The sequence below is a fragment of the Myiozetetes cayanensis genome, unplaced genomic scaffold, assembly GCF_022539395.1.
Source record: "Myiozetetes cayanensis isolate MyiCay16 unplaced genomic scaffold, myiCay2020 scf18, whole genome shotgun sequence".
NCBI lineage: Eukaryota > Metazoa > Chordata > Aves > Passeriformes > Tyrannidae > Myiozetetes > Myiozetetes cayanensis.
The window spans coordinates 13,857,234-13,877,319 of NW_026087389.1; the positions used below are offsets into that span (position 1 = coordinate 13,857,234).

General features: G+C 38.6%; 2 protein-coding genes across 12 annotated transcripts in view; one reads left to right on the plus strand and one right to left on the minus strand.

Moving 5' to 3' along the window:
- Nucleotides 1-509: 509 nt before the first annotated feature.
- CHDH (choline dehydrogenase) lies at nt 510-17,768 on the plus strand. The gene is made up of 8 exons (XM_050313302.1): nt 510-640; nt 5,557-6,365; nt 6,775-6,926; nt 10,562-10,691; nt 11,340-11,474; nt 12,635-12,777; nt 13,607-13,709; nt 14,027-17,768. The coding sequence occupies exons 2-8, from the start codon at nt 5,612-5,614 to the stop codon at nt 14,443-14,445; spliced, it is 1,836 nt and encodes a 611-aa protein (XP_050169259.1). The 5' UTR covers nt 510-640; nt 5,557-5,611; the 3' UTR covers nt 14,446-17,768.
- The window catches only part of CACNA1D (calcium voltage-gated channel subunit alpha1 D), a 212,815-nt gene continuing 210,475 nt past the window's right edge, over nt 17,747-20,086 (minus strand). For all 11 annotated transcript variants that reach the window (XM_050313298.1, XM_050313293.1, XM_050313295.1 and 8 more), the window contains one exon: nt 17,747-19,954. In XM_050313298.1, the coding sequence (XP_050169255.1) occupies nt 19,661-19,954 (294 nt within the window). In that variant the 3' untranslated portion in view covers nt 17,747-19,660. The remainder of the gene's footprint in view (nt 19,955-20,086) is intronic.

Here is a 20,086-nt window from a genome sequence, read left to right on the forward strand (position 1 = left end):
GGCCGTTTTCGAAACAGCACGAAGCCGCTCGAACGCATCCTCCGCAGCGGCCAAAGGGTGCATTCCGCGGTGAAGTCCCACCCGCGCTCCTGCCCTGCCTCCCCACGGACCTCTCCGCCGCCGCCGCCCGCCCCCGGCTCCGCTCCCTCCCCGCCGGCGGCCCCACCCGCGCTCGCAGGGACCACCCCCGTCCCCCCCGGAGCTGGGCGGTGGCTGCCGAGGGTGGGCGGCTTCGGCCCCGCTGCTGCAGCGCCCGCGGCAGCCCCACACACGAGCGGCCTCCGCGGCGGGGAGGGACAGAGCCGTGTCCTGTGGGTGCCCCTCCTGCGGGACAGAGCCGCGATCTGCCTCCTCCTGCGGGACAGAGCCGCGATCTGCCTCCTCCTGCGGGACAGAGCCGCGATCTGCCTCCTCCTGCGGGACAGAGCCGCGATCTGCCTCCTCCTGCGGGACAGAGCCGCGATCTGCCTCCTCCTGCGGGACAGAGTCGCGATCTGCCTCCTCCTGCGGGACAGAGCTCGATCTGCCTCCTCCTCGGGCGGCCCCGCTCTCTGTAGTGCAGGAGCCCCCCGGGCGGGGTCGCGGGACCCGCGGAGCTCACAGCGGCCAGACACGCTTGTTCTCTGGAGGAAGCGGCGAGGTAAGTGGGCTTGAGCGGTCCCAGCCGTGGAAAGGAAACTTGCAACAAAGTTTTTGTAAGTGAATGAACTTCCTTCCTAGCGGGACTGAAGGGAAAGTTAGTCCAAACCATTCCCACGGCAGATTCATTTAAACGGTGTTACACAGCCTCCAGCAGGGAAAACAAACAAACAAAAGGTAAGTTCTGCTTCTACCTGAGGAGCTGTTCCTCCTGAGCCTTACACAGTCAGGCATGACAGGTTTTGGCAGTGCCGTGAAGGGTAAACGTCCTGACGGGGTCTCGTTCTGCTGCATCCTGTATTGTCCGTGCTGTGGACATCTCTGGGAGAGGGTCATATTTTACATCTGCCAGAGAGGATATTCTCGTTTTGGCTCAGTCAAAATAGGACAGGGAGTAAAGTGGCACAGTGGCTCCTCTTTGTTTCAGGATCAGTTTAGAAGAGCTGGGCTAGGACAGTGCTTATGCAGAGGGACCACGGGTAGAGGAGAGTGGATGTGGATCAATACAGCAAAAGAACTGTGCCTTGAAACTAATGTTTTAATCCATTCAATCCAAACATGTACGCTTCATTTAAACTAAATCAGAATGGCTTGATTCTTGACCTCTGCACTTCAGAACTTAAAAGAACAGAAGTTTGTGAATCATCTACACACTGACTCTCAAAGTCACTTGAATGTTATGGCCAGGACAGCGCTGACTGAGTTCACACTTTGCAAGATAAAAATGCTCTCAAATGTTATTCTGTCAGTCCTGTTCCATTTGATGTAAAATGAAACATACAAATACAACAAAAAAACCCACAAAACCAACCAAGCCACAAAAAAAAACCATAAACAAAAAAAACCAACAAAAACAAAAACCAAACCATGAAATCATATCTAACTATAAATGTGGAAAACATGGTGGAGTAAATTTAAAATAATACTTCAGCTACTAAAAAAAAAGAACATCAACATTAGATTTAGCCTTCCTGGCTGGTAATTCAGCCTTCAGCCCAGACAGTGGGTACTCTGTCATGGTACATATTTTTGATAACTCATTTGCAGTTTTATCAAAGAACAGGACAGCTCTGGTTGGTTAACAGTAATGATGCCAAATGCCCTCTAACATTTTTAGATTAGGCACCTCATCCACTACAGAACTATTTCATTTCTACCCATTTTCCAATATACCCTGCTATGCATGGAGAATATCCACCTTCTTCTCTTCGCAGTGGACTGTGAGTCCTTTAGAAGTCTAGGAGTAAGGTCTCTGGGCTGAATCCTAATGCCTTTGCTTATCTTTCTTACAGAGAGTAAAAGCCAGTTTAGTCCTTAGATGCCCTATGCAGCCTTTTTTCCCCTGTCCTTTTTGTCCTAAAAAACAAAATTTAAATAAATAAATAAATAAATAAAGTGAAGCAACACATTCTTCACCTTTTACAGCATCACTGTCCCTTAGAGAAATCTGTTTTCACATGTGACCCCACACCAACATCTGTGGAGTCATAACAGCAGGTACTGTAGGTACTCACGGATTACAGCAGCCTGACTGTATTCAGAAATGTGTTACAATGATATAAGGGCCCCAAACACCTCATTTCAGATCTCCACTGCCCACTTTGAGCTCACCAGTGTCCAATTAAGTATATTACTGAATTGTAGTAATGAGAATTTTCCTGCTCAGGTGCTCCTGCTCTCCTCAGCCTTGTAAGACCACCATCTATAGGCCCCACTGAATAGCAACCTCTGCAAACACTCTGCTTTTTTAAAATCAGCTCCAGATTTTGAAGCTCTACTGCAATACAGGGAATGTATTTTATGTTGCTGCCATATGCATTTCTGCAGGTTCTGCTCACTGATTCCTGAGGGTATTATGTTATAGACATATTCCTGAGGAACACCTTACCACATGTTCATAAAGAGGTCCTGATTTGGAGGAATTCTGATAGACATGCAATAATATTCAGTGAGGCCCAAAAGACAGCTTTTTGTTGGTAGTAAGTAGAGAGCATTCCAGTAGAACTGTTTTGTGTATACTTTCATATTTTTACGTATTCCATTTTGACATATCCACTGCAGGATTTAATAGAGCTGCCATAAAACTATAATTCCCTGGCTAAAGAGGGCCTGCTTCCTCAGCACCTTTCAGAGCCTCAAGTGACTCTATGTATAAAGATAATAACTTGATTTTTTCCAGTTACTGAAAAAAAGCACCTTTCTTGCTGAAATACAGTTTTTAGGAACACTGCACAGGTTCTAAATGCTCCAGTGCAAAAGCAAACAAACAAACAAAAAAAAAAAAAGGCCAGATGAAACTAAGGGAAAGTTGAGTGCAAAGGTGCTCAGTGTAAAAAGATTACATTTTCTATGGTTCTGCCACATTCCACAAGACTATTTGCCACAGAAGAACTTGAACTGTTATTAACCCATGCATGCTCATAATACTTCATACATTACTGTAGAGAAGTATCATCATGTTCTGATTTGGGGACTTGATGATCTCAGTCCTTGATACCAACCTCTTCAATAAAATGTTGAATAGTTTTGAGTTTCAAAGCCTGCATCTGTGAGAGGCTCTTAAACAAACCAGCTTTTAAAAGGGTATAGACTTCAGTATTAGGATTCTGGCACAAGGCAAGACACAAACACTTAGTCCTGTCATATCACTGCTGTCTTTGGAGTGCCACTACAAGAGCTTTTATTGAGAGCTCAGTAGCCATTATTTATGCTGTAGCAAGCTGTAGAACTACAGCCTCCAGCACTACCAGAGTAGATCAGTCCCTGACTGAACTCAATTCCAGGGATTTTGGAGAATCTACCCTCAGCCAAGGACTAGGTAGATTTCAGGCTTAACAGCCAGCATTCCAGTCAGGAGCTACAGCAAAATTTAATGGCTTTATCAATGCCAAAAGAAGCCAGTCAGTACCCATTTCAGAGTCTGTGAGCCCTACCTGTTTAAATAATGTGTTGACTTTCTGTAGGACCAAAATCTGAGTATTTACTTCTCCCAGAAAAGTAGAAAAAAACCACATTACAGGAACAGAGTATCTTTCCCAGATTTTTCAGACCCAGGCCCATATTCTACCAACTCCATCATCGATTTGCCGTTCCTGAATCAATAAAGTCCTGTGACCCTTTAGTTTGGCAGGTTAAACATCAGTACTTCAAAACCATAAGCCTCTTCATCACAAACAAAGCAAGTAAAAACCTCTCTACCTTTGCATGCACCTCTGCTGCGTCACAGGAAACGGAGAAACCTCCTTCTACAGGAGACAATCCTTTAATAGTTGCCACCTGCAAAAAACAAATTCCACCCCCACCTTCAGCTGGGCTCAGTTTTGAATTAGCCATGTGAGAATCACCTGTGTGAACTTCAGGCTCAGACATATCCCCAGCATCTTTTTTTTTTTCTTTGCAGAGCAGACTGTGCTCCATGGGTGGTTGCTCATTTTTCAGAAGTTTTGGGGGTTTGTACAGCCTGTTACAAGTTTTTCTAAGAAGAGTCAGATGTATGCTTCTTCCCAGCCTTTCCCTGAGAGTAAAAAATAAACATACTTTTGCACATGAGATTGTACATAAAATTGTATATAGTTGTACATTGGAGAATTTTAACATTTACTTTCACAAACTTTACACTGTAGAGTTTCACCCAAGAAAACAGTTCTGTTCCACTGTTCAGTAAGAAAAAGCTGATTATTTCAGTGATTCATTAAGGCATGTTTTCTTTTAGTGAAAACCCCCACACATTTAAAAAGAAATACAGGTTTTATATTACAAAAAAATGGATAACTGTGAAACTTGAATGTAAAAAAAAAATCAACATTAACAACACATTTCTGAAAACTTTTATTTCACATAAAACAATATTCAATGTATTTCAGGAAAAAGCTTGCTTATATCTTTCAGCTGGGCAGTGCATTACAGTGGAACAGCTGCTGGATAAGTTGCTATCTCTAGAATCCTCGGCAATGGCTTAGATAGAAGCCATTGGCCAGGGAGAAATTCTACTTACAACCTTAACATATCCCTATTCACTAACAGTATACACCTAAAGGAGTGAGTTTCAAGGGGACAGAGCAAGGGAAACACTTTTGAGTGGCCAGCAGCAACAGTTTCTGTGACACACAGGTTGTGAAAATCTTGCACTGAGTCCCTGGTACCAGTACAACACAGAGCTAAACCTGTGTTGCTTACAGGGCTCACAGGCTTCTCTGAAGGTGAAAAACTTGCCATTCCTACTCACCTTGAGGAGCTGGTGATGATGGATTGTAACTTTACTTGGAGAACTCTTGCAGGACCTGGGTTTAGTACTAAGGTAGAAAGCAAAGATAAAGAGATTTTGCCTTTCCCTATGTTAGGAGTCATGTCTCCAAACCCAGCAGTTTTCCACCTTAGGGATAGCTGGAAATGAGTTTCACTGTTACACATCTGTTGTGTAGAGATGTCCTAGATTTGGTCTGGCAGAATGTGCAGTGGGCATACTCATCATTTCCACTGTGAATTGGCTGGTGTGATATCACTGTCTGTCAAAAACTTACTGAGAAGTTTGTGGAATTGTTGTTTTTCTTATATTCTTTCCTGTTAGAGGTGGGTGAAGAGAGACTACTAGGTAAGCAAAGGTTTCCACCTTTTATAGGTTTGGCAAATACTTGAAAATGTCTGTCATGTATCTATCTCAGGAACCAGGAGCAAATCAAAATCAGGCTGCATATAATACACAATGGTACACCATCTGACTGGTGCACAGACTGCATTAAAGGAATAATAAGGCAGCAAATTTCAGGGTAAATGTTTATTGGTTTATTGACATTGTTATTATCCATTGTTTCTGGATAGTGAGAATGGGTAAAGTATACCAGTGTTACCTGAAAATTACTGACATTCTAGAGGTAGTAATGCTTACATCTTAATTAGTATTTTTGTTTATTTTTCTAGGGTAAAACACTGGATCTTTGTTGAAAATTCTGCAAAACTGGTACTGTCAGTAAAGATGTCGTACTTAATAAAAGGAGTTAAATGGTGCAGTCCTGTAAGTCAGATGGGCAAAGTAACAGGAAGCCTCTTTAAAGCACACACATTAAAGAACATTTTGGGCATCAATGAACAACAACTCAAAATTTCACGTGCATCATCTCAACTTAGCTCTGAAAAGGCAAACTCTTATAACTACGTCATTGTTGGAGCTGGATCAGCGGGGTGTGTATTAGCCAACAGACTGACAGAAGACCCTCTCAGTACTGTGCTCCTTCTCGAAGCAGGCCCTAAAGATACCCTTCTAGGCAGTAAAAGGCTGATGTGGAAGATTCACATGCCTGCTGCATTAACATACAACCTCTGTGATGAGAAATACAACTGGTACTACCACACAACATCCCAAAAGCACATGGACAACCGAGTGATGTACTGGCCCCGAGGGAGAGTGTGGGGTGGCTCCTCCTCCCTCAATGCTATGGTTTACATCCGAGGGCATGCAGAGGATTATAACAGATGGAGCAGGGAAGGGGCTACAGGATGGGACTATGAATATTGCTTGCCCTATTTTAAGAAAGCACAGACACATGAATTGGGGCCAAATCAGTACAGAGGTGGAAATGGACCCCTGCACGTGTCAAGAGGGAAAACAAACCATCCTCTTCATCAAGCATTCCTGGAGGCAACCCAGCAAGCTGGGTATCCCTTCACAGATGACATGAATGGCTATCAGCAAGAAGGATTTGGCTGGATGGACATGACTATACATCAAGGTAAATCATAATGGGGTCCATAGATAATTTCTGTTTCTGAGCCATCAGTGGTACTTCTGAATAATTTTGGAATATGAACATATAATCTGCACTGGATGCCATTTGGGTGTTTAGATTACTACATAGCTATGGCATTCTGTGTTTACATCCTGCTCATTTCAGCTTTCTATCAGTCTAGTGGGTATTTCACTGAAAATTGCATTGGCAGTCTTGATTCACAGTTAAACTGCCACTGTGAAATTTGTTCTGTTAAAATAAAATATTTAGTTATTATTTCAAATCACATCTGCTTTGAACTGATAAACTCTGTGAAGGCTTTCCCTCTGTAAACATCCTGGTGGTTATTGGCCAAAATCTGAAGATTACTGAGAATGACTATTTTGATGTTTAATGTAAATATACATTGTAGGTCAGAGATGGAGCACAGCTAGTGCTTATCTTCGCCCAGCCATATCACGCCCAAATTTGTCAGTTGCAGAGAAGACACTTGTAACAAAAATCTTGTTTCAAGGAACAAAATGCATTGGTGTTGAGTATGTGAAAAATGGGCAAACAAAAAAGGTAAGAGATTTTTATTTTCCAGTTGAAAGGTATGAGTCAAAGCAAAATTAATTTTTTTAAAAACCAAACTTTTATTAAAAGTAGCCCACTATAGGACTCCTTGTCAGTTGTTTCACAGTGGGTGATATTTCAATTGTATTGATTTAGAGATTAACTTCTCTATCATATTTCCATCTCTCAGTACCGAGGGGACAAGTCATAACTCGATGTTACACAAGAGTGTTGTGTAAGATGTCTGATTGGAACCTATGGTGCAATCATGCACTGTCTCAGCATATTGGCTAGTCTGCTGCAATGCTGATGTTTCTGAAAAACAATTCTTAAAATGATGTTCTGGTAAAAGAAAATCTGTAAAAGCCACATCAGAAATCTGAAGGGCTCAAGGGATAAATAACGAGTCATTCACTTCTACTTTACCATTATGTATCAAGATAGTAATGGGAGGAAACATGGGATAGTAATGATGAAACATAATCATGAAACTTGCCTTATGGTTGGTTGTGGAATGAGTATTTTTCAGCCTCAGTCCAACTTCCACTGAAGGTGTGGTTGTGTGGAAGGAAGTTGGAATTGTCATTACAACTTAATTCTGTGGATAAACAGTTCAATTTATGCTTCTTTCAATCCATTGACTTCTGTAAGAGCTAAAACATCCTCACTTCCCTTAACAACTGGCTATGGAGTGTGTAACTCTTAAAGGGGTTTGCATGCTAATAACCTGAGATACTTAGACACAACAACTAAAAAAGTGTAATGATAATATCCTAGAGAGAGTACAAATGTGGATGGTTTGAGTCCAGCAGACAAGTGTTCTGTGGCTGAACACCTGCTAAAAGTTAAAATGCAGAACAAATAAATTGTTCTTTCATTTTTCTAATGCACAGAACAAATCTGTTGTTGTCTAAGTGGTTTGGTAATGATAATCCTTTTAACAATGTAAAACAAAAGTTGCAGGACATTTAATTGATTTCATGAGCTATTAAATGTCTGTGAAAACAGTGTCTCTAATTGCTGTTCTTGTGCCATTATCAGATTAACTTTGTTGAAGAAGGTCTTGGAAACCTAATTGCACATGATCAAAGACTGTCTGAATATCAGAACATTTAATTGCAAAATTCTCTAATTCTTTAATTGCTATGAATTTTCATGCATATTAATATATCTATGAATTATACATAGTGAAAGAATTATATATATTTAGCATATATCAGACAAAGTACACCTTCAAAGTATTTCCCTTCTTTTTTCTCCCCCCTCAGCATCACAGTTACAGGATTTCTATTCTTTTACTTTCTAGAAAATTTTATACCTGTTAGGATGGAAAAGCTAATAATTTTATTGCATTATGAACATCAAGATGAAACACTTGATTCCATTAAAGAGTTTCTGGTTTTACAGTCCACTTTAGATAGGATCTCTTTTACGTCCAAAGATCACCAAAACCTGATTCAAGCATGATTCAAAACCTATTCACCAGCCAGTCACTTGTTATTTCACCAGAGGATGAGGTCCTAGAGAAGTTCCAGGATCCAGTAAGCTCTCTGACAAAAGTATGGAAGGTGGACTGAACATTCCTAGACTTTTTAAGTTCAGAATCAAGCAGAAAATAACATTTTAAAGGATAAAAATGTTTCAATGTATCATAAACTATGTATCGTAAACAATGTATCATAAACTAAATAACCCATACAAAACCCATACAGAAATGTATCAGTCAGTTTTTCTCTTAGCATCTTAACTTTGAGCACCATGAAAGACTATATAGGCTGAGAATAACTACAGTGCTGACTTTACAGTGAATTTAGACTGAACAAGCACCATTTGAATGGTACTTGGAACAAATTGGCACCAGTTCTGTGTGTACCATAGAAAATGTAAGTAAGTTATATTTGTGTAACATGCAAAATACAGATCTAAGTGTTGGTTCAACAGGCATAGATGTGATCTGTGTTAGTCTTAACACAGGTTATGTTAATGACTGCCCAGAGCAAAACAATAAAAACCAAAAATAGCAGCATTGTCCCTCTGTCAGCAATATTAGATAAATGCTGTGAAAATAGTTCATGAAACTTCTTCCTCTTACTTCCTAGTCTTACTCCAGCAACAATCTCACTTACAATCATTCTGTATAGCTGAGGTGTCATTCAAAAAGGACAGAATTACTCCAAGTTAATATGCCTTCCATGCTAATCTGTTAACATTCCCCCATACTACAGGAGAAAACATATCACTTTTTAATGTTGCTTTAGAAGATAAATGTCCCACCTAAAATAAAACCAAACAGCTACTCGTAACAGAACCTTCCACTCTACAGAAGTGGAAAATGCAGATGAGCAGTTCCACACATGGAATCACAGAATCATAGAATTAAGGTTGGAAAAGACCTACTAGATCAAGTCCAACCTTCGACCAAGTACCACCCTGCCCACTAACCTATATCACAGAGTGCCATGTCTCCCTGTTTTTTGAACACTTCCTGGGATGGTGACTCCAGCACTTCCCTGGGGAGCCTGTGTGTTTCCTTGAACCCTCATGGATTTTGCTTGTAATGAGAAGAAGCTCAGGGGCATAATTGTGTGTGTTCACCTATTTTGTCCTCACTGTGGCCACACAGACATATTAGAATTCAAGGATAAATGTTAAGGTGTCATTTTTGCAAATGCATATTGCTTTAACATGTTGGACTAGCTTAGAATTTGCATTAAATTGTTACATACTTTTTGTTTCTTCTGTGGGGTAGTTGTTCTTTCTAAAGAACAGGTGAACATTGAATTTTTTTTCTTATCTCCTAGAATAAATATTCAGTTTGTAATCCCTAACTCAGTGTCTATACAACAGATATCTTATATTTCAACAGGCAACATTCGTGTGACCAGGGAGGATGGAACACGTGTGTGTGTCCATGAACCATCTCACTGGAACAGAAAGGGATATTTTGAACATATACTTGCAGAGAAGGTTCTAGGAAAAGAACTAAACAGCACAGAAAACTGAGTCAAAGGCAGAGGAAGTTTAGCAGCTGTATCATGGCCAGCTCAGGGCTCAGACCAAACTGTCTGATGAAAAGTATGTCAGCAAAACAGAATTAGAGATATGCCTGCAGACAGTTTTCTCAGTAGTGTAGTGACTGAGAGGCTTCTGAGAACTACAACGAGCTAAGAAACCAAACATTAGTCTTGGCTGAATTAAGAAAATAAGCTCTTGAAAATTTCTGAGCTAGCATGTCTCCCTTCAAGATCTCCCTTAGGAGTTTCAGTTTTAATTTACAAATGGTTATTGAAAATGGAAGAGAAGCTTAACTGCCTGATCCTAGTGTTATAGGTACTTTTTTCCTAGCAAGTAGGACAGGAGTTTATTTGCAGCCATGGTACTGACTGAGCTGAATGTTTATGTGCCATCCAATCTGAATGGATTGTGAAGATGGTAATAAATACAGAAATGATCAAAGTGAAAGCTTGATTATTTCTCTCTGCGGAAACTTCTGGCAAGACAGGAACACATTTAGGATGAGGAAAATGTGAGGGAAGGGTGTCTAATCTGGATCAGAACAGCATATTCAAACAGAAGCTCTTGACATTGCTTTCAGTCAGCTCAGGCTTAATAATCTTAGGGCTTTTGTGCTCATTTCCTTTTAGGTTTTTGCCAATAAGGAAGTTATTTTAAGTGGAGGTGCCATAAATTCTCCACAGCTGCTTATGTTGTCTGGAATTGGAAATGCAGATGACCTAAAAAAACTGGGGATCCCTGTTGTTTGCCATCTTCCTGGTAATTTTTTTATTTGTTTTAACCTTTCATGTTCTGACAAATGTAATTCAATGACGGTTAAATAAAATGAATCATGAAACTCAGCTCTCTTTATGTCAGCTTGTGTAGACTGAAACGTGTTTGTTACAAATCAGTGGAAAGCTGCATTGATTTTATACAAATCACTGGAAACATGCATTGATTTTAGAACTGAACAACAAACTCCTACAAACTCCTACACTTTCTTCACTACATTTGATAGTAAAAATGCCTTTCTGAGGGCATACTTTAAGGTTAAGCAGCACACTTATTAAGAATTTTGAATGAGTTTTGATCCACAACAGATTGCATAAACTCCCACTGTCATAAATACTCAAATATAGAAGGAAAACCATGAACTTTTCCTTAAAACTAAAAAAGTTAGTACTGTATTAACTTTCTATTTCCATTCTAGTTATGCTATGTTTATGTAAAACCTAATTCTGACATGAGCAAAAGGCTGACATAAGTCATGGTCTTGGTCTTAGTCACCACTGCCCTTGTTAAGAGGTTAGTTTAGTTCCCATTTATGTTGTTTTCTGGTAGCAAACATGGTGTGTAACAGTTCTGTATTTAAATAACCTCCCCCCATCTTTTCTTCTCCCTCCTCCCCCTTTATTTCCCCCCCAGGAGTAGGCCAGAACCTTCAAGATCATTTAGAAGTGTATGTCCAGCAAAAGTGCACCAAGCCTATTACTCTATATAGTGCACAAAAGCCACTTAACATGATAAGGATTGGTCTGGAATGGCTTTGGAAATTTACAGGTATGAAAAAAGTATGCAATCATTCTACCCTTGATTGATTTAGAATTATTACAGCCTTTCATCCATGGATTTCATAATCTGGGAGCCTTGATGTGTAAATTTTTTTTAACGCTCTGGAAAATAACTGGAACTTGCAAATGGACTTGAACTATTTTCTTCTAAATCAGAATATTTTAATGCAATAATATCTTAGGTAACGAGGGAGGTTATTATATACCATTTTTAACATTTCTATATCTCATTTGAAGAAAAATTCTACATTTAAAAATCGGTGCTCCTGAAAAAGTTATTGTTAAAAAAATGAAGAAAATATTCTACTTGAAATCCATGCAATGTCAATAAAAATATATTGTTGAACTGAACTAAGTCTTCTGCATAATTGTCCCAAAGAATTTGTTTGTTGCTCTGATCAGAATCCTTTAGGCCTGCAAGTAAATCCAAACCGACTTTTGCTAAAATGACAGTGCATTTTACAGTAACTCAGCTGTAAGTTGTACCTTAAAAAGAATCTGTAAATACAGTCCTTGATCTTAGTAAAATAGTTTGGTCAAAGTTGAGGTCTTCCCCATTTGCTGAATTATTCTATTGGTATTTAACAGCTTAGGCTGGATATATGTGGCTTTTTACCACACAAGTAAATACTGACAGCTAACTTAGGTTTTTGAACAGATGTGGAAATAACATTATATGGGGCATATTGCAAGCTTTTCATCTTTCCCTTCAGGGTAGGGACTGTGAATATCTCTGCCTATTACATGTGACTGATGGGATAAGTGTGCTGCACATCAGGGAGTGTGCAGGACAGGAATATCAGGGTGCTGCAGTTGGTTCCCTCCACACCTGTGGGTCCTGGGACCAAATCTGCTTCTGGAGTTAGACCCTGGACCTGCCAGTTGGTGAGAGAACTGTAACATCCCACTCTTAAATAAGGAGGATTTCCAAAGTTATGCATATTTACATTTATCTAGCCATTAAAAAGCAGATGAAAGTGATGCACATTTCTTAAATTATAAGCTGTTCAAAATGGATTTGTGTTCCTTGCAATTGATGCTCAATCTATAAATTATTCACAGTAGTGTTACTAACGGTTAAAAAGAAGTGGATTTGTTGCTCTTCTGAGGTCTTTTAATGGCATCTTCTCTCTCATTTACACTTTCTAGGTGAGGGAGCCACTTCCCACTTAGAATCTGGTGGTTTTATCCGAAGTGAACCAGGGGTTCCTCACCCCGACATTCAGTTCCACTTTCTTCCTTCTCAGGTGATTGATCATGGTCGGGTTGCTTCCACGATAGAAGCTTACCAGGTGAGTTGAAGAATATGTTCCAATCATGTCTTGTATTAGTAAGGAGGCTTAGACTCCATAATAAATATTGATAAATTGACTGTATACTGAAAAATACTTTGTACAGTATAATATGAAAGAGTTGCCTTAACCTCCTACATTGGGTTAAAAAACACAAGCTTGTCATTTGATATTGCTACCAAAATTATGTTACTTTTTATCTCGTATCAAAATTATGATACTTTTTATCTTTTTATCTCAGCAAGTATTGAATTGCTGGTTAAGGATTTGCACTGCTGAAGTGCCATAATGCTGTTGATTAGGATAACATTGTGGTAGGTGCTGTTGAAAACTAAATCAAGTTCCACTAAATCCATTCCACTGCAGTTCAGACAAAGGTTTAAGTGAAAATTTATAAGACCACACATTTATTCATTGGCACAAATCCAAGCCCCAAGCCTGTGCTAATTCTGGGGAACTGTCGCTGAATATATATGTTTCTTGTTGCCACTCTCTTCTTCAGGGATGGTAGTAATTTGGTCCAACTGCTGATTGTATTAGAATGCTCTGCTACTACTAAATTGGAATGATTGTATTTTAAATCAAAAGAACAGCTGTGAGTTGGTATTTCCTTTCCCTTATGGAATACACTTAGAAAAAGTTTATGTAAAAAGGGAAAGTGTTCAGTGGTATTTTCCATTATCTCTGTTTAACATTTATGTTTGCTGAATTTGTAAAGTCTGTCTAAATTAAAAAAAGAAAAACAAGCAAACAAACAAAAACACCCTCATACTGAATTTGGAACCGTATCTGGTGGGATTGTGTCACGAGTACAGCACTGTTGTTGCAGGTCCATGTGGGACCCATGAGGAGCACAAGTGTGGGCTGGCTGAAGCTGAAGAGTACAAACCCAAATGACCATCCTATCATTGAGCCCAACTACCTGTCAACAGGTAAATGCAGCCTCTCCTTGCTCTGATGTCAACTTACTTCCTGCCTGTTTCAGTGGCAGATTTTTCTGTCTACTCAGCACCATTTCAGAAGCGTTGGCCGGTACATTGTTACTGATTTCTCATTTATAAAAGTCAACTAGTATTGAAAGAGGTGGTTGCCCAAAGTACCCTATAAACTAGAAAGAATTCCTTGGAGGGGATGCAGTCAGAATTCCTCCAGCCTTTTCTCTTCTATGCTATTTTTATCTGTTATGCATTCTGTATGTACTGCTAAACTGAAGGTCTACTTACAGTTTTCTTATTTTCTTTCTGCACAGAAAGAGATATTTGGGAATTCCGCCAGTGTGTCAAGTTGACCAGAGAGATCTTTGCTCAGAAAGCTTTGGAAGAATTCTGCGGGCCTGAAATTCAGCCAGGAAGCCATGTCCAGTCTGACAAAGAAATAGATGCTTTCATAAGGCAGAAGGCTGATAGTGCTTATCATCCTTCCTGCACCTGCAAAATGGGTCAGCCTTCAGACAGCACTGCTGTAGTTGATCCCCAAACAAAAGTCATTGGCGTTGAAAACCTGAGAGTAGTCGATGCTTCGATAATGCCCAGTGTTGTCAGTGGAAATCTGAATGCCCCGACCATCATGATAGCAGAGAAAGCTGCAGATATAATTAAGGGCCTCCCATCACTTCAGGAGAAAAATGTTCCTGTATATAAGCCTAAAACCCTGGAATCACAGAGATAAACAAATATTCTCATCCTTTCACATCTTTTGCTACTTAGGCTTTGATCAGCATGTGGGTATCTCATACTGAACGTGCCAACATGATAAATATCCCACAAAACAACATGTCCTAATAAAATAACTACTAATTTGAACTTTTTTTTTTAAAATTAGACTACCTGCCCTTTTTTTTTTAATGAGTTGGCTTAAGTTGCTTTTTTTAAAATTACAGAATCATAGAATATGCTGAGTTGGAAATAACCCATCAGGACCATTGAGTCCAACTTCTGGCCCTGTGTAGGACACTCCAAGAATCACAAATCAAGTTAAATACGACCTCCTGTGGTAAATTCAAACTTTTGGTTGAAGAGAAGCTGTTTCTAAGTGACAGATGTGCACACGAGCCAGAAATACAGTGCAATTGCATGAGGAAGGGAAGATATTAATGTGTACTATTTTGAAAATCCTTATGGTCTGCCTTGTTATTTAAAGAAACATCCTTAAAGTTACTGGTCTTAGCTCCAAGGTCATTGTTTGCAAAAGATATTTCTCAAAAAATATTGTGAATGGTGCCTTGCTATCACTCAAATTTTATTTAAACAATTACAGCCAAACTACCTTTAAAATGAAATGTTATTCAAAATAACTGCATAAGGTCAGATATTTATAATATGGGAAGAGATCTTTTTAAATTAGAAGACAAGTATCTTATTCAGTGAATCCATTTTAGTTGGGACTTAAATCTTAATTTTATTATCTTCAAATGTGTGAATTAAGATGCATGATCCTTCATGGACTTACTGAATGAAATTGAATCCATCGGTTAGTTTGTATTTATTAAGAATTGCAAAATAACTTCTGACTAAGCAGCTGTCAAATTGTAAAGTAAAAGCTTCTGTAGCCTAAAAGTTTGGTGGCAAACAGAATAAACTTTTTTTCAGAAAAAAAAAATGGAATTTGACACCCTTTGAACAGATTGTAAAAAACCTTGCTGACTCAGACATTGGCTAGAGGGACAACTGCAGATGTTTAAGGCAGATACTTGTACCTGGTGCTGCTCGCTGTAAGGCAGGGATTGGAAGCCCTGCTGTTAACTGAGAGAAAGGACTTGATTCACTTGAATGTCTGCATAAAGACAAACAAAAGCACTGAAGATGGAAGATGACAGCAGTGAACTCTGCTCCAAAAAGAGGCAGGTAAACCCTTTCTATGTACGTGATGCATTCTTTTGAAATGAGGGGAAGAACAGGAATATTTCAAGTCGTAGGTGATTGATTAGCTGAAAGACATGATTGATCTGACGAAACTGTGCGTTTGGGAGAAGCATGGACTGCATATTCTGTACCTTTTAATGGCAAATCTTTTTTATTCAGCACCTGTGTTCCTGAGATTTTTCCTTTAAAGGTATTCAGCAAGTGTCTTAGTGTCATTTGGAACACAATTAGCATACTCAGAGTAATAATATAAACAGGTGAGACTTACCACAGTCCTGTGCAGTTGAGAGGGGAAGCAATTTGGCAAGATGGAAAACTGAAGTTCCTGCATTTGCAGATTTATAACATGGGTTTCCAATCTAGGTATACAAGATGGAAATTGTTATTATGCAGCTGCAGAGGATTAACTAGCCACTGGCTTACATAACTTACCACTGAACACACAGAGCTATCCTCTGCCATTATGTCAAGCCCTAAAAATATGAGTAAATAGCAAAGTATCCACAACAAACTATATGTATCTTAGATAATCAGGCACTTCTTCTGAAACATAATCTTTTCTGGCACCCATAGACACCTTGCAGATTCCTCCCCTTCGAAACACTTAAAACATTTTCATTGCTGTGAACTGCAGTTGCTTTATTAATTCCAGCCTCACTGCTGTAGAACGCTGAGGCTCCTTCATGACATTCCTTTGACGCAGTGCTAGAGAAATGGCTGGAAGTTTTTGCTGCCCTGGGGAAATCTTTAGGTAACACCAATCTTACCATTAGTTTCTCTTGCTGATACCTGGCTGCTGATATTGAATTCCTGGTAAAATTGTTCTGACTCCTAGCAGAGTCAAGTCATGCTTAGAACATGTCCAAGATATTCTAACATGCCCCGTGGAGCACTGGCAGTCTGCTAGCTAAAATTAACCATCTTTTACACCTTATTGGATTGCAAAACACAGGCTGAGAATTCCAGAGTTTTACTTATTTAACAGAATAATATGGTGTGATTATTCCCAATTCTACCGAGACATTAATTTTTCTATAATGTGCAGATGACACTATTTATGTATTCAAAACCAGTTAACTATAACAGCTGTTTGATGTGAGAATTTGGAAATTACTAGACCTACCAGCATGGCTTGAACCAACAGTGGTTCTGCAAGTGAGAACATCAGCATTTCCATGGGGTTATCTTGCTGCAGATGCTTCAGACAGCTGGAGGTCTCTGGTTGGGACAATGAGATTAAGAAAGAAAAGTGGCCAAACCCACACCTTTTGTACACACATTTCAGTTCAAATTGCTTTGGTATGACAAGTGCTTTTAAAAGCAGCAGAAAATACCAGTATTTGTAAAACTGCAATTTATGTAAGGTTTTGTACACCAGAACTTCTGATGTTTCAACAACTTAAAATCCTTTCCAAGTGTCTGATTTTAATTAATCTGCAACCAAATGAGGCAGCTATATAAATACTGGAAAACTGTAAACTGGGCTTGTAATATGCATTTTCTATAAAATATACAAAAATTTTTTTAGGAATAATTAAATATTCTATACTTCTTATAGTTAAAATGAAGAGTTATTGTAGAGAGAACACATGATATCACTGCATTGTAACTTTAGTCTCAATTCTTCTGTCATCCAAGCTCCAAAAAAAATGTGTTCAAATATATTTTGTAGATTCACTTTTTCAGTGAATTTACTTATAACTTATTGTTATTTCACAAGATACCAAATCCAGAAACCTCCATTTTGGCTTCCTGGAGTTTCTTTTTTTCTGTAAACTGGGAAAGTACAATGAAGTGACTACAGCTGGGTAACCTACACAAGCACTTCCCAGCAGATGGCATGAAAAATATTGATGTTTTAGGGGATTATAATCAAATTTTCCTAATTCTTTCCATAGATCTGTATCTAGGGAAGTAATAATCCCTTTTTTTATATGAAAACTCTCCTTGTTTTTTTTCTTTCTGGTTAACAGCAACCATTCATAAAAGGCTGATACAGTAGCCTGATACTGTATTCCACATGTCCCCTCCCATTCTTCAAACAATGCAAACAGAATTTAACCTTTGGAGCTTGTTGGTGAAAAAATATTAGTAAAAGGACACCCAAGTATAATAAAATTATTACACAGTTTTATTTTGAAGAACATTTTGCATTTGTTTTAATACAAAATGATGTAGGTCAAGAAATAATTTACAAACCTTTAAGTTCTTATCCTGGCATTTGAAATAAGAATGATTTCAGAGGAAGTCTGTAAGCTATTCATAGGAAACTGTCATTATGTACAAAATGCTTATTGACATGTTTTAAACATCACATTTGTAAAAATGTGAACTGGATTGCTATCTAGCATATGAACTACAGGTAAAACCTGATAAGATAACTTGTTAGAACAAGTCATTGTTATCCAGTGCTAACAAAATAGACAGTAGCTTTCAGTGTGGTTTTTTATTATCCTCCAAGGTCATTTCAGCCTCAAAGTCATTTCAGGGTTTTACTGCATTGTGAACAATATCGAAGCCCTCTCTTGATTGCATAAAAATAAATCTTTGAAATAGTACACATAGAACAACAGAAAGGTAGAGGCAATAAAATAGTATACTTTGTATATCAAGGTTTTTGGTTCTGTGTAGAATCACTTTATGTTATTTCTTTTCTTTCTGAGCAGAGAAAGTAGCACTGAAGTAAAGCATTTTCATTTCCCTGTGAAGTATTTTCTGCCCAAGATGCTTCCTGTGTCAAATTAGGGTATGAAGGTATTACACTTAGTCAAAACTAATTGTCTCATGACCATAACTTGGCAGAACTTGTCAAGTTGTTAATTTTTTTTTGCATGGGATTAATACAAAAATAAAATTAGAGCTTATTTTTCAGTCAAAAAAGTTGAAATAACTTTAAATCTTTTACCTTTCTAAGTATAAGACTGTAAGTAGTCAATGGTGCATCCCTTATGCTGAGAGATTCTTTTGAGTCAATTATTAAAAAAAAAAAAAATCTGTTCTGTTGCCAAGTTCAAACTTGACACTTTATCCCAAAAAGAGATTTACACTGAGAGGTGGCTCTATTTAAATATTTATGCTATAGATCTATATATTCCAAGTAAAAATACTTCTATCTAGAATTCTGTGGAGAGTTACAATAATTAGGGTCCATAAATATTGCTGCAGTTCAATTACGGTACAATAATTACAAAATATAGAACATCTCTTTACAAATACAAATCATTGTATATTACAATTAATTTACAATATTTTCTACTATATAATTTTTAGCAAACTATCTTATCTAATTCTACTATAACCTGGTTGCAAGTGCATTAGTAAGAATGCAATTATTCCAGTATATTTTGCCCTTAACGTGATAGTCATAAAACAGACTATCTGAATGATATTTTCCTATGTAAACTGATGTTACATATGACAGATTATTCTTTATATAACTTCTTTTTCCAACAATCTCTAACAGGTAGAGCATGACAAACTGTAGTTTAGAAGAGCATTAAGAAAAGAAATCAGGAGGCAAGTTTGAAAACAATGTTAGAATGGATATGCAACGAGTAGCTGATATGCTATTGAGCACTGAGGTAATGACATTATTTGTTGTCATCACTCATCTCATGTTGCTGTTTCCCACACAATTTTGTGCCAGACCTGTACAGACATTTTCACTGACAAAATCCTGCTCTACTATGAAGGACAGCAGCACAAGGTTGAAAGACAGGCAAGATATTACACCTCAGAATCCTGCTCTAGCCCTCAAAAAACTGATTGTCACAATCTGCTTGGTTTCAAAATAACCTTATTCCTGCAGAGGAACTGAAGGCTCTGCGGGAGGAGACTCGACAAACTGCAGCTCTGATCACATTTCGGCAACCTGGAGATAATAAATGTATTAGTTATGGCTTCCTTGAGGTGTGACATCACTCGTACAAAACTTCGACTGGTTACTCACTCCAGCTAGTGCCTAGCATCTTTAAACTGTGAGGCACTTTTTCTGTTATTAGAATCATTTTCCTTGCTAAATACTATAAACTTGTAATGCATATCATTTCATCAGCTAAGTCTTCTTCATATCGTCCCGTTTCCGGTTCTTCATCGCTGTAGCCAGGACCAAAATCTTGAAGTTCATAATCTTGTCTGCTTAAAATTGGAAACATATCCCCATTGGTCCCATTGCTAATATTTCCATTGAGAAGATTACTTGCTGCACTTTCCATCTCATCAATGGTCATGTCACATGCATCAGCAATCTCGTGCTTCGTCGCAGAAACAAATTTAGGGTCCTTTGCATACCGTCCTAGGCCTTCAGATATAAGCACCTGGCAGGTGGAGAGAGTGAGATACACAGTGGAATCAGAGAAGAACAGACAGATCATAAAGTTTCTTGTTTGTGGAGAACACTCAAAACCCCACTGTGAATCACTACAGCAACCCACAGCAAAACTGTGTAA

Coding starts and splice junctions, on each gene's coding strand:
- CHDH (XM_050313302.1), top strand. CDS start 5,612: ATGTCGTACTTAATAAAAGGAGTTAAATGGTGCAGTCCTGTAAGTCAG. Junction 6,927..10,561: donor AAAATGGGCAAACAAAAAAG/GTAAGAGATTTT, acceptor ATTTCCTTTTAG/GTTTTTGCCAATAAGGAAGT. Junction 13,710..14,026: donor GCCCAACTACCTGTCAACAG/GTAAATGCAGCC, acceptor CTTTCTGCACAG/AAAGAGATATTTGGGAATTC.